The sequence below is a fragment of the Microchirus variegatus genome, assembly GCF_963457635.1.
Source record: "Microchirus variegatus genome assembly, chromosome: 14".
NCBI lineage: Eukaryota > Metazoa > Chordata > Actinopteri > Pleuronectiformes > Soleidae > Microchirus > Microchirus variegatus.
Genome location: NC_139815.1, coordinates 24,762,455 through 24,777,097, shown reverse-complemented (window position 1 = coordinate 24,777,097; position 14,643 = coordinate 24,762,455). Strand labels below are relative to the sequence as shown.

At 40.4% G+C, this 14,643-nt stretch overlaps 1 protein-coding gene across 1 annotated transcript; it reads left to right on the top strand.

Moving 5' to 3' along the window:
- Window positions 1-3,480: 3,480 nt before the first annotated feature.
- On the top strand, window positions 3,481-11,625 carry tacr2 (tachykinin receptor 2; the record flags this gene model as incomplete). The annotated part of the gene is made up of 7 exons (XM_083900621.1): window positions 3,481-3,615; window positions 4,009-4,304; window positions 9,796-9,990; window positions 10,093-10,243; window positions 10,346-10,465; window positions 11,186-11,262; window positions 11,361-11,625. The coding sequence occupies 7 exons, from the start codon at window positions 3,481-3,483 to the stop codon at window positions 11,623-11,625; spliced, it is 1,239 nt and encodes a 412-aa protein (XP_083756747.1).
- Window positions 11,626-14,643: the final 3,018 nt, after the last annotated feature.

The following is a 14,643-nucleotide window of genomic DNA, read 5'->3' as shown; positions in this document are numbered from 1 at the left end:
GTAGATCCTAACAGTTGGTTAGGGCCAGAGTTTGTTTCCTCAGTTAATCAGATTAATTTGGGCAGATGTGAAAGCTCAGGAGAAAACTGGTGCGGACCAAACAAACGTGTGTCTGCACTTCCGGTGTGGTACATGCAGGCGAACCAAAGACAGGAAGTGAGGATAGCAACACACTACGCCGACAGGGAATCAAATCCTGCAGTGCCAGACGTGTCCTCCAACTCCTGCTTAAGCCAGTAAATATCCAGGCCCGTCTGAAGTTTGCCAGAGAGCATATGGATGATCCTACAAGAGGATCTGGAGAATGTCATGTATAGTCAGATGAAACCAAAATAGAACTTTTTGGTACAAACTCATCTCGTCGTGTTTGGAGGAAGAAGAATGCTGAGTTGCATCCCAAGAACACCAACAGGGAGAAAAAAAATGAAATGATTCAGAAAGTCTAATTCAACACACTGAAGGAGACATGGAGGCCACTTCACTGCCATTATCAGTAACCACCGACTGGCTGGACGACGGAAACGAGACGACTGGGAACCAGTTCCAGCAGCCTGACTGGCAGGTGTGAGAAAAGAAATACAGAATTTCAGAGAGAGCGGCAGAGGGAGAGAGGGAGAGAGAGCCTTTTGAGATTAGATGTCTGAAAATTGTAGCCTCAGATATAATCCTCAAAAGGTTGAGAATCAGAAGTAGGTATTAGCATGCAACAAATTTGCTTTGGCATTTTGGTGCAGAACAAACAGTAATGGAATTAGAATAAAGATGTAAGGGCTCTGTGATCCTCAAAGGGGAGAAAAACAGATTCATTTGATTTGCCAGAAAGTAATTACAGGTACAAACTCAACTCGTCGTGTTTGGAGGAAGAAGAATGCTGAGTTGCATCCCAAGAACACCATGCCTACTGTGAAGCATGGGGGTGGAAACATCATGCTTTGGGGCTGTTTTTTCCGCAAAGGGGACACGACAAGTGATCCGTGTTAAGGAAAGAATAAACGGGGCCGTGTACGGTGAGATTTTGAGCCAAAACCTCCTTCCATCAGTGAGAGCATTGAAGATGAAACATGGATGGGTCTTCCAGCATGACAATGATCCCAAACACACAGTGGATCTGTAAGAAGCATCTCAAAGTCCTGGAGTGGCCTAGCCAGTCTCCAGACCAGTGTTGTCCGGCGACAGCCCCAGAACATCACTGTACTAGATGAGATCTGCATGGAGGAATGGGCCAAAAGAGCAGCTACAGTGTGTGCAAACCTGGTGAAGACCTACATTAAACGTTTGACCTTTAGCCCAATTTATACTCCAGCGTAAAGTGCTCTGCGTAGGTTACGCAGAGTCCTCTGCGTCGACGCAGAGCCTGTCGAAGAGCCTCTGCGTCGTCTCCGACTGCACGAAATATTTTTTAAGTGTCCGTCACTCCGTCAAGGGACAACGGAGACGGCAAGAGCTGCGATTGGTCCTCAGGACAGGCCAAACTATAAATACGTCATATCTTAACACACACAGCACATGTTTAGACTCTAAATGGCCAATTTCTCGCCCCAAATTATCTTAAAACTGCGTTCCGTCACACAGAAAAGTGAGAAACGGCCACTGTTTCAACAACAACAGTCTTTCTCTCTCTTTCTCTCTCTGACGCCATTGCTCACTGTAGCCTGAAGCAGAACAACCTTGCGCAGCGACCCCTACTGATCGGGCGGGAAATTGCAGCGCGTGTCCGTCACCACGACGCAGAAGTATAAAGGCTTGAGGCGTCTCCGTGGTGACGCAGTCGGATAACGCATTACGCAGTCGGAGAAGTATAATGTGGCCTTCAGTCATTGCCAACAAAGGTTATATTACAAAGTATTGAGTTGAACTTTTGTTATTGACCAAGTACTTATTTTCCACCATAATTAACAAATAAATTATTTAAAAATCCTACAATGTGATTTCCAGGATTTTTTTTGAAGTGTACCTATGATGAACATGACAGACCTCTGTCATCATTTTAAGTGGGAGAACTTGCAGCCACAATCAGTGGCTGACTAAATACTGTTTTGCCCCACTGTATAGATATATATAAATATGTATGCTGAGTAAAGTTTTAAAAACACACTTGTGGATATCACTTGTTTTCAGCCAATAAACCCTCCTACACGTCACACACTGGACCTTTAAATCTCACACACGTTCATGTCGCTGCTGTTTGGATACAGCAGCCCACACACACACACACAGCAGTCTCGTGGTCTCACTCCCATCCTTCTTTTTCATCGTCTATTTTTTTTCCTCCTCGCAGTCCCTCTCTTTAATGTTAACACAAAGCCCGTGAAAAAACCAGACACACACTGCTGCTCCGCATTTAAATCACTTTCTCTCCGTATCTCTCGCCCCTCATGCGCGTGTGGAGTTGGCACTGCACCTCCACGCGCGCGCTCCTCGCCTCCTCCTCCTCCTCCTCCTCCTCCGTGCGCCTCAGCAGCTTGTGCCGCCGTAAAAAGCAAGTTACACATTCCAGGAGGGAGAGTGAGAGTCAGAGTGGGTGTGTGTGAGAGAGAGAGAGCGAGAGCAGAGGGAAAACGACAGGACAGAGATGTCCCGGTGGATTATTGGATGGACCTGACTGTCCATTACGCAGAGGAAGTCTCATTTTCAGGCATAAAAAGAAATGGATTAGACAAAACTGAGGTTAAACTTGACAATTCGGTGGCGTTGATCCAGGTAAGACATTAGAAAGTGATAATCTGACAAACATATTGTGTGTGTGTTTTTTTTATTAGTTTATCCTGTTGGCATGGATGCATAACAGTAAAAGGCTACAGGTTGTTGCGCATGCTGCAGTCAAACTGTTTTATTGTGAGTGTGCGTGTGTATTTGTTGATTTGTACACGTTCATGTCGCGTCAGTAATTAAAGATCTCATGATAAAACGCACGAACTCAAATCAAATGTTTGGTTTATTTAACGACCACCCGCCCAAAAAAAAAAAGCCCTGATATTAGGACTAACATATGCTACTGTAAGATTGGGTTATCAGGAAACTTGCAACAGGAGCGATATGATGCATGATTATTAACCAGACTCTGCTGATGCAGCCACATGTCTCACTTGTAAGACTTATAGTAGACATGTGCATTTTTTTTTTTTATTAATTATTGAACACATATGAAGTATATGGAATTTAAAACAGTTATTTTTGGCTGTGATTATTTAATTTCCCTGTTATTTTGTTTGGTAATTGTGCTGTTTTGTTCCATAAAAAGCAGTTTCCAACCTTCCACACTCACAAAAGTGCAGATAAGAGTGTGTGTTTTGTCTTTTCCACTATATAAGCACAGATGAAGATTATAGTTCATGTCTAGTTTGTTGTAAAAAGCTGTGCATGGAATATTTTGGACTTATTCAGGAGAATGACTCTCTTATATATATATATATATATATATATACATATATATGGTACGTACATAGTTACACAGGCATTTTCTGAACAGGGAGGAAAAAAATGGATGCAGAAAGTCTAATTCAACACACTGAAGGAGACATGGAGGCCACTTCACTGCCCTTATCAGTAACCACCGACTGGCTGGACGACGGAAACGAGACGACTGGGAACCAGTTCCAGCAGCCTGACTGGCAGGTGGGAGAAAAGAAATACAGAATTTCAGAGAGAGCGGCAGAGGGAGAGAGGGAGAGAGAGCCTTTTGAGATTAGATGTCTGAAAATTGTAGCCTCAGATATGATCCTCAAAAGGTTGAGAATCAGAATCAAATGTATTGCTTAGTAGGTATTAGCATACAACAAATTTGCTTTACAGTAATGGAATTAGAATAAAGATGTTTTACGGGCTCTGTGATCCTCAAAGGGGAGAAAAACAGATTCATTTGATTTGCCAGTTTTTGCAAGTTTTACCAAAAGGAGACGATATAAAAGTTAAAAAAAATAACAGTCGAATAAATGCAATATACGAGATGAGAAATGTGCATGTGAATATGTAGAGATTAGTGTGAAACATCCTTTCGTCTCTCCTCAGGTGGCTCTGTGGGCCATCGCCTACTCCCTCATCATCCTGGTGTCCATCACCGGCAACGTCACGGTCATCTGGATCATCCTCGCTCACAGGCGCATGAGGACCGTGACCAACTACTTCATCGTCAACCTGGCCTTCTCCGATGTTTCCATGGCAACCTTCAACACCCTCTTCAACTTTGTCTATGCCCTTCACAACGACTGGTACTTTGGCCTGGGCTACTGCAGATTTCAGAACTTTTTCCCCATCACAGCAATGTTTTCATCAATCTACTCGATGGCTGCCATCGCGGTGGATAGGTAAGAGAGCGTGCACTATATTCACTATATTCAACTTCCACTGTTTAATGTGTCTTAATGTGGAATTATGTGGCCATTAAGCTGGCGCTCTCATCCAAAATGACATTAAAATGAGCAAGTCAGCGCCTAAGAAACTGTTTTAAACCGGCCATTAGAGACACTAATGGAATGACTGACACTCAGCTTCGACAACAACACCCCATTTAGCTTTTGCATTATGCAAACAGGGAAAGGGGAGGATGGATGACTGGGCTCTGAAACAGTTAACTCAATAATGTACACTTTAAAGGTTCAGTGTGTAACATTAGGAGGGTTCATTGGCAGAAATTGAACAAACTATAACTCAGAGGTGTGTTTATAAAAGTGTGTAATTGCCTTAAAAAATTTTAGAATACACCTTTTATATGTACTAACGCAAGGGCCTTGCTACATGGAGACCGCCATGAAAGCTTAGGCTTTCCACAAATGATCAACAATGTCATCTTTCGTGTCATGCAGGCTACAGTAGTTCCCTGACAGGCTTGGTAAACTCGTAGGATTCTGAACTCTCATTTTGAAGCGTCAAGATTTGGGATTTTCAGGGTTTTGCACCTGGAAAATCACAGATGTCACCCACAAATGCAGTAGTGTAGTGTCCCATCATTTGGACCATACATTGTTCTCTAAATTGAAATATCCATCTATTCATTTTCTACCGATTTATCCTCCACATGAGGGTCTCGGGGGAAACACATATAGAGACAAAAAACCATTCACTCTCACAGAGTTTTTGAAAACTCCACGCAGAAAGACCCTTGTTATTGTGTCATTTAAATCCATTTCCATTGAAGAAGAGCTGAAAGTAGCAATTAAGACCATTAACTCCTGAGGAAAATGTTCACTGACGTTGTTAAGCACGGCTCATTTTCCTATAGAAAACCTGCTGAATCACTATATTCTTACTGTTGGTCTCACAAGCAAACAAGAAGATTACATTCACTTTTTGTAGGCAATCTCAATGTTGTCTGTTTGTTACAATCTTCAATTTCACCATTACACGTCACCCCAACCTTAAATACAATGTATCAATATATAGGACTATAAATAATATAGTCCTATATATTATATATTATAATAAACAATTGCTGCAATAAACAGCAACTGTCCAATCTTCAGTCTGCAACTGAGCTAAACTGTTGAATAAGAATATTTCGGCACCACATTACGTAGTCGTTCAACTCATTTTCCAGGCCGTGGTTGGTGGCGAAGCAGCGATGCATTAGAATGCGGGTGTTTTTAATTGTTTTGCCCGCCCTCATTTACATACAGGAGGGAGAATAACTGTTAATGGATTTCACTCCGGATCAAACAACAACAACAACAGCAGCAGCATCAGTAATTATAGCCTCGAATGTGACCACAGAGGTGTAACCCAATCTTTTCAGCGACGAGCCGAGCATTAGAAGGTTGTGCAGAATAATGTATGCGACTATATTTCAAACCGCAGGTGCGTCAAAAAAACGTCAAACTCTACACAAAATCCAATCAATTCTTCCAGAGCAGAGAGAGTCGTTAGAGCATTATATCGCTTTCTCGTACGTGATAGACAACTCTCCGGGGCTCGCGACAAGTAGAGTGATGAATGAGCCACGTGCAGAGATCAGACCAGGTGTGAAATCCACTTATAACTCAATGAATCAATTTCCTCCTCATTAATTTTCAATTTGGTGAATCATCAGTTTACATTGTTCCAAAGAAGGCTTTTTCGATTGGGGTCATCAACCGCAGCTGCAAACAGGAAACTAAATTGATGACACATTAACTCTGTAAGTAAGACATTGTCTTCATTCGCACAATGGCAGGAAGTAGTGGAGTTAGTGCGAGTTAGTAAGTCTCGAAAAGCAAGAAAACAAGTCAGCATGTGTCGTAGAACTGGGAATTTTGCTTCTCTTCATGCTCACTGTCATCTAGCTATTATATTATAAGGTCTCAAGTGCCTTGAGATAATGTATGTTGTGGTATGACGCTACACAAATACAATTTGATTAGAATTTATTTGATTTGGTCTCCACTTCAGCTGTGCACAACTGTCTGGCCTGTTGCTCAGACTGGTCACGTGCATAGACTCTATATAATTCTGGTGCCTTGATGGAAGTTCACAGACATCAGGCACCTGTTGGACAGTAGCTGTCAATCACACTGGTGTCCACTCTTATGTGTCTATTTTCCTCTAAATGGGAACGGATATACAAAATTATACAAAATGTGTGCCCTGTAACTATTGATTGTCAGTAAACATTTTCTTGTGGAATTAATTTCAAAGTTAGAAATATAGGCTTTTCCCCCCCATAGACTTCCACTCAAATTGAGTTATTTTTGCAACTAGCGAAGTCGCCCCCCTGCTGGCCAAGTACCCACTCAATCAAAATGGAAAATTGAAAACACTTTTTAAATGTGGTCACAGGTTTGCAGGTCAGTGACAAACAGGTATTCAACAGGGACTCCAACATTTAAAGTGTTTTAAAAAAGTTGGTTAGTTGGTTCATGCATCTGGTTTCTATGGGTGGACCCACACGTCCTCATTTGCATAGTAAGCTCTTGCCTTAAGTGCTTTTTCTAAGGCTACAAAAACCATCCATCCATCCAGCTTCACAGTCTGGACTCTGGTCTCACCACTCCATCACAGGACCACACAGAGACCAACAGCCCTTCACACTCACACCTATGGTCCAATTATATTGAGTGTCCACTTTATACCTAATCCCAGAAATTGCATGTTTTTTGGACTGTGGGAGAAAAACCCACGCATACACACACACAGGGAGGCTAAAAATGTCACACTGCAATGTTAAAGTACTAAAAACATGCAAAAGACCACAGATCCTTGTCTTGCTTTCTTAGCCAAGGGGGTGTTTTTTGGCCTTGTTTGTTTACATTGGATGCATGGATTACATTTTCTGGGGATGTAGGTTGTGGGCCAAGGAAGAGATTATAAAGTTAGATTAAGAGTGGTAATCTGGATCCTGAGATTTAGGAGTGTATTGATGCTGTGGGCAAGCAGCAGCTTAAGGGGAGGTTTATGCTCCGGATAACAGTAATAATAATAATAATAATAATAACTGTATTTATAGACGCCTTTCAGCACTCAAGGACACAGAGCAATGAATAGAAAAGTGCAGACAGAGACTAAAAAAAACATATACGAAATATAAGGCAAAGAAACAGGTTAGAGTGCAACTGCTATCATAGAGGAAAAAGCAGAGTTAAACAGACGGGTTTGAAGAGTGAAAGTTCATTATGTCTTAGTTGGAGTGGTAGTGAGTAGACGTAGGTCAAGTGGATGGAGGAGGACGATCGGAGGGTGTGAGAGGGAGCAGCAACATGGAGGAGGTCGGACAGAGGTGGAGGGGCCTTGAATGTTAACAGGAGGATTTTAAACTGTAATGTGGAAACTCCAGTGGAGCTGCTGATGTGCTGGATGGAGGGATTTGTGAGTGAGACCAAAGAGGAGGGAGTTACAGCATAGTTTATGTTTATGTTTATGGGCTGATTTACATGGAAGAGAGAGCAGTTTTTCACAGATTTGTGTTTGTTCCTTTTCATTTTTACGCCGCACCGGACCACATTTCTCTCCGTTTCTCTTCAAAACACATTTCTCTCTTTTTCTTATTAATTTATGCATAATCACACTCTGTCATTATCTTTAAAACGGAGAGAGAGACGCAGCATTTTCAAATGTATTCACACTCCCATTGTCCAATAATTCAAATGAATGATTCATCACCATACTTGAGAGTCTTTATAACTGTAATGGTGACAATACTGAGTGTGTAGTGTTATTACTAAACAAATGACTTGAGGTACATTGTCTATGGGGTATGATGGTTTACCAAGGCCATCGGGATTATTGGCATTATCATAATTTGTGAATTTCTCTGTGAGATGAATAAAGTATCTATCTATCTATCTATCTAATTTCACTTTTGCTAATATAAATCAGGATGAGCTGGATGACCTGTATGGCAGCTACTCCATGACCATGACATAATCTACAGCTGCCTAAAGTGGACTAATTAGGTTTTCACAGCGGTGGCACTCTTTTTATTACAGTCTGTGCTGCAGTAACTTATCTTTTCCCATTATTCTAGTCTTTTACCTCATGAAAGTTAATTCACTTTGTCAAAAGAATGGCTAATCATTATGACTCAAAGCCATTTGCGCGACGCATGATGATGATGATGATGTTTCACGATAAAGATCTGCGGTGAATGTATGCGCTGTCATTTAGGCCGCCTCCTATCGTACAGATATATCGGGGACGAGATCGTGTGATTATCAGTAATGACATTATAGGAGGGCCAGGGACACACAGCAAACACAGCAGAGGCAGCGGAAAGAAATAAATCCTGTTTTTTTTTTAATTGAAAAACTTGTTTAAAGGTACAATATGTAGTATTTATGGGTTTATATAACCCAAAATCCACTTTTTTTATACATATTATGTGCTCCTGCATTGTCTAGTCGCTGTATAGTAGTTTTTGTTTCATTTTCGTAGTGTTTCAAAAAGTCATGTTAAATAACATGACCGCGGGCCGCGGTTGCATAGCCACTGTTAGCAGCGAGACGCCATGTTTCTACCGGAGCCTGTTAGGACAAACGCGAGAGAACAAAACAAGCGTCTCTTTTCTTGTAGCGGAAGTCCCGCCTCCACTCTCTCCGTTTCGTCTGCTACGGCCGCGGTAGCTCCGCCCTCTCCCTCGCCTCACGAACCTCATCTGCTGACACGGAGAAAGACGACGAGGACGACATTTGAACAGCTGCGGATACCGTAGCGCTCAGGGAAGGGAGGGGGTGAGCAGAGGAGCAGGTCTTTGTTGTAAATTTCAGCCTCTCCTCTAGATGGCACTATAAACTACTTATTTCCCCTTTAAAACAAAAAATGTGATTGTTATTTATTTGGCAAGTAACAAACTGAATTCACCTTTTTATGGCCACATTTGAGCCTCATTGTGCTTCTTCTCTGGGAAGTTCAACCACTAAAACCACATTTTCTAAATAACTATAATTTGACATCTTAATTGGAATTATTTAAGAAATAATAATGTACTTAAGTTGTTTTCAGTAACAGTAAATTTGAAAATGAACGAATAACAATAACACTTATATGTTAGCATTAAAAATATCATTTTCAGTTAAAGAGCTTCGACACACTGGTGTATTAACCATTACACAAACATAGAAAAAAATGATTTTAATAATTACCAATGCTGTTAATTTAGAGCCGCTGTGACTTTGCTTGGTGGTCTAATAAATGTGTTGAAGTCTATCTGAGTTAGAGGTGAAAGAGTTTGATTCATTATAATTAAGGATATACATCTTTATGAGGTTGAGCAAATGTTTTCATTATAAGCTATACACAATAATACACGGCAAATACTTCAATGTTATTTTGACTAAAAGTATCGATTATTGAAAATGAATGAATATCTTGGCATGTCTCTCTCTCTCTCAGGTATATGGCCATAATTCACCCTCTGAAGCCCCGCCTCTCCTCCACCTCGACAAAGGTTGTCATTGCTCTGATTTGGATCATAGCGATTCTATTGGCATTCCCTCAGTGCTACTACAGCGTGACAGCGTATTATTACCCCAGGACTGTGTGCATGGTCAACTGGCCTGACGACTACGGAGGCAAACATCAGCTAAGGTGAAAGAACCGGATCAACAACAACAAAGATGGATACAAAATTTAAAAAAATGTACACACAAAATAAAATTTTCCTTTCTCTCTCTCTCTGATCCTCTGCAGTTACCAATATACACTGATATTGCTGATCTACTTACTCCCTCTGCTGGTCATGCTGGTGACCTACAGTATAGTTGGCCGGTCACTGTGGGGCGGACACATTCCCGGAGAGGCATCAGACCATTACCACAGCCAGATAACAGCCAAGAGAAAGGTCACACGCCTCCGTCTCCCTGCAGCTCTGCTGTCACCGTGTCACCTGAAATGAACAATATGATATTTTATGCTGATGACATTTTTTTTTGTTCTCCTGCAGGTGGTAAAGATGATGGTTGTCGTGGTGGTGACCTTTGCCCTCTGCTGGCTGCCCTACCACATCTACTTCATACTGGGATCGTTTAATAGAGACATTTATAAACAGCGTTATATTCAACAGGTTAGCAGCTTCCCCTCTGTCTCTGTAATAATTATTTGGTAACACTTTAGATTAGGGAACATATTCAACATTAACTAGGTGCTTACTAACATAAGAAGCATACTAGCACTTAATCATTAAGCACGTATTAACACCTTATTCTACCTCTATTATGATGTGAATTAAGAGTTTTCCTACACAAGGTGTTAATATGTGCTTAATATTTACTAATAAAGGGTTAGTATGCTACTTATATGCATGTTAGTAAGCACTGAGTTAATAGTGAATATGTATTCCATAATCTAAAGCAGTGTTTACCAACCCTGGTCCTCAGGGAACACTGCCCTGCCATGTTTTACATGTTGCCCTGCTCCAAAAACACCTGATTCAAATAAAACATTACATTTTTGAAAAAAAAAAATTCACAAAAGTTGAAACATTAAATTTAAAAACATAACATTTTTGACTATTTTTTTTTTTAACACAATTTGAAACATTACATTATTATTATTATTATTTATTTATTTATTTTTTAAGACAAAAGTGTGTTATTAGGCTTCTGCAGAGCTGACAATTTATTTGAATCAGGTGTTTTTGGAGCAGGGAAACATCTAAAACACGGCAGGGCAGTGTTCCCTGAGGACCAGGGTTGGGAAACACTAATCTAAAGTGTTACCAATTCTTTTTTTTTCCTAGTTTGATTCATCACTGACTGTGCATCCTGTTGTCTTTCCTTGACAGGTTTATCTCACCATATTCTGGCTGGCAATGAGTTCAACCATGTACAACCCCATCATTTACTGCTGCCTAAACCAAAGGTAAAGAAAACAAAAACAACAACAACAACAACATTTCCGCTCCCAGCTTGTGTCCCATAATGAGAACCAAGAGAACCAATTCTCTCCTCTGTCAGCAGGTTTCGCGCCGGTTTCCGCCACGCGTTTGCTTGGTGTCCCTTCGTCAAAGTGTCAGAGGAGGATAAGATGGAGCTGCAGCACACGCACACCTTCAGGGTCACCATGACGCGCAGCAACCGCAACAACGCCTCGTACACGCGCTCCTCCGTCAAAACAAACAGCACCGCGGGCGTCAAGGCTGAGGCGGACAACAAAAACAACAGAGGAACGCCACACCATGAGACTAATTCTCCCGCTGCCAAACTCATGGAGCACAGCCACTGACTACTGACAATCCCAACAGGATTTATTTTATTAAGAGGCTGAATTACAACAGAAAATGCAGAGAGAAAAAAACAGCCAAAGAATACAAGAATTAATGTGAATATGACGTTGCTGGGTGTTTTTGCTGTGATATGAACACGCATAACAAAAAACTGCCTTTTTGTTTGTATTGTCCATCCTCCGTTTCTTATACACGATCTGATTCTCTGATTTTTGATTATGTCGCCCCCTCTTTAGGAGGAAACAGCTAAGCATGTGTAGTTTTTTAGTCTAATTGTAAACATTGTTATATGTGGTTACTGGAGTTGTTGTGCTTACAGTGAGCCATCATCAGCACCAAACTTTAAATGTTGTTGTTGTTTCTGTTCGTTTGCCTGGTATTTGATGCCATTTGAAACAACGCTGCCTTGACAGCTCTCTGACTTGTTTATCAAGGTTTCTTGAGGAGAATTTTTCCTTTTAATTCCTTTTCTACAATCATCACCGTGAACAAAGTGATAATCAAAGTAAAAAAGATAAAAGATAAAGATAATTAAATGCTTGAAATCAAAATTAGGTAGCGACTCTATTGGCCAAATCTGAAAGAAAATGGCATGTTTTAGGAATAATATAATACGGGAATATTATAGGAAGTCACGTACGCTTAACAGCCAATTTATTAGGTACACACAGCATAATTAATGTGGCAGGAGGAGACTCAGTGTGGTCTAGTGCTGCTGTGGCTCATCTGCTTCAATATGAAATGTAATGTGGATTCAGAGATGGTCTTTTGATGCATATTGTTGCTAATGAGTGGTCACTTGAGTTATTGTGCGATAATCTTTCATCAACATGGCAGAACCTCCACTCAATGGAAACATTCTCTTCTTCATATAATTCTCTGGAAAATCCCAGAAATCAGATTCTATCAGCAAATACCTGCTTGAATGCATCGAGTTGCTGCCGTGTGATTGGCTGATTAGATATTTACACTAACAAGCAGTTGTAAGGTGGTTGAGTGGGTGTGTACACATGTACCACAAGCAGAACCACCATTATTTAACATAAATACAACATTGACAACAATGCCGTTCATGTATTATCTTCCAACTTATAGCATTTGTGACCATATAAGTGTATCATAATATTTTCCATGGTCAGTGTGTACAGTCCAGTCCAGACTAAAATGCCAAAGTGCTGCTATACTTTCTGTTGCTGTGAAACGTGACATGTCGCGTGTGTTAACTGTGTGAAATGTGCTTAAATGTAAACAAACGTGCAACTAAAAAGTGAGAAGTTGCACGTTGTGTCACAGCAGATGTTTTGAATGTCAAGCACAAGTGTTAATGACAACAATAACGATAAATATAACGTCAGAAAAGAGCAGACTTACTCTGGTTGCCAAAGAGAAATTATTTACACAATTGTTGGAATAACTTTTTTTTGTGTAGTGTCGTGTAAACTCTATCGTTTTGGAACGCGTTCAACATCGAGCACCCTGAAACAGCTAAATGGAACTCAGCCCTGATTAATTGGATTGTTAACACCTGTGCTTTAACTGTGACCTGCCAAAATGTCCGCCATGAAAAAGTCATGTCATTGTGTTATCATACTAAAAAAAATCAGAATGCGGTGCAAACCTTTGTAGTTAAAAAATATATATCAGCAAACTTTTGTTAAACACTGAAAACACCATGTGGTTGATAAATGTAATAAAAGTGTAATGCCGTGAACACTCACACGTTTTATGTTCCCGGAATTGTGATGCTAATCTTTCTAAACTGTTAGCAACACCTGAGCTAGCATGAGCCCGGTGCCGGTGTTAGCATCCATGGGTGTTAGCCTCAAGCTGAATATAAGAATCAAAATACTGCCCCCTAGTGGTTTTGAATTTGAATTGAATTGAATTGAATTGAATGACTTTATTCCTCCCCCGGGGGGGAAACACGCATTTACAACAGCTCAATTAAGGCGACAAGAGGTGCAGAAATGTGCAAGGGCATAATAAGAAGAAGTAAGAAGAAAGACAACGTAAAGATAAGAGTAAAAATAGGGTAAAAAATAAAGTACAATATGGTAAACAAATATAAGTAAGACTCTAATAAAATAAAATACAATAAGGTAAAAATACGCTCTAATATAAGTAAAAAGAAGTAAAATGTAAGATAGAGTAGGAAATAGAATAAAATAAAATACAATATGCTCTAATATAAGTAAAAAGAAGTAAAATGTAAGATAAGAGTAAAAAATAGAATAAAAATACAATACAATATGGTAAAAAAAAAAAAAATTAAATAAATTACACACTCTAATGTAGGGTAAGTAATTCAGTAGAGATAAGAATAAAAATAAGACAAGAGTGCACAATTGGGGGGGGGGGGGGGGATCTACAGATTTCAGAGAATCCACACATCAAAACACAAAGAACATGAGTTTGACACAGGTTTGATTTTATTTAGTGACGGATCAACAGTTTGTACAGATGCAGTCCTGACGTGTTGTCAACAGACGCGACAAAGATTTAAGCACCAACGTGTGTTGTGTAGATGTGTGCTTTCATGAACGAGACAGCGAGTGTTACACTCCAAAACCCTCCTCCAGAGCTTCTGCACAGGAGAAACAGTGAGTGCAGGAAGGTGCTTCATCTCCACAATTCCCTTTTTTTTTGTTTTAAAGTGTTGTAGCTGCCGTGTTTTATATTTTCTCATAAAACACTTTGGCCGTAATTCTTCCTCTAATAACTGCGTTTTGTGTCTCACGGCTGTTTTGCTAAGTAAATGCTAAGCCTCGTTACAGTGTGAGCAGCTGCGATTGGTAACAACAACAACAGGATTTTCTACCCGGTAAAGTTTCAGTACATTAGAGAGGAACAGACTACATTAAAGCTAAAAATGTGCACATTCAGCAGACACACTTCCTCTTTAGTCACGTGACTGTCCTCATTATACCGGAGCAGGTACCATCTGAGGGCTGTGTTTTAGACAATGGCTTCCTCTGTGTGTGTGTGTGTGTGTGTGTGTGTGCATCACTATTGCAACA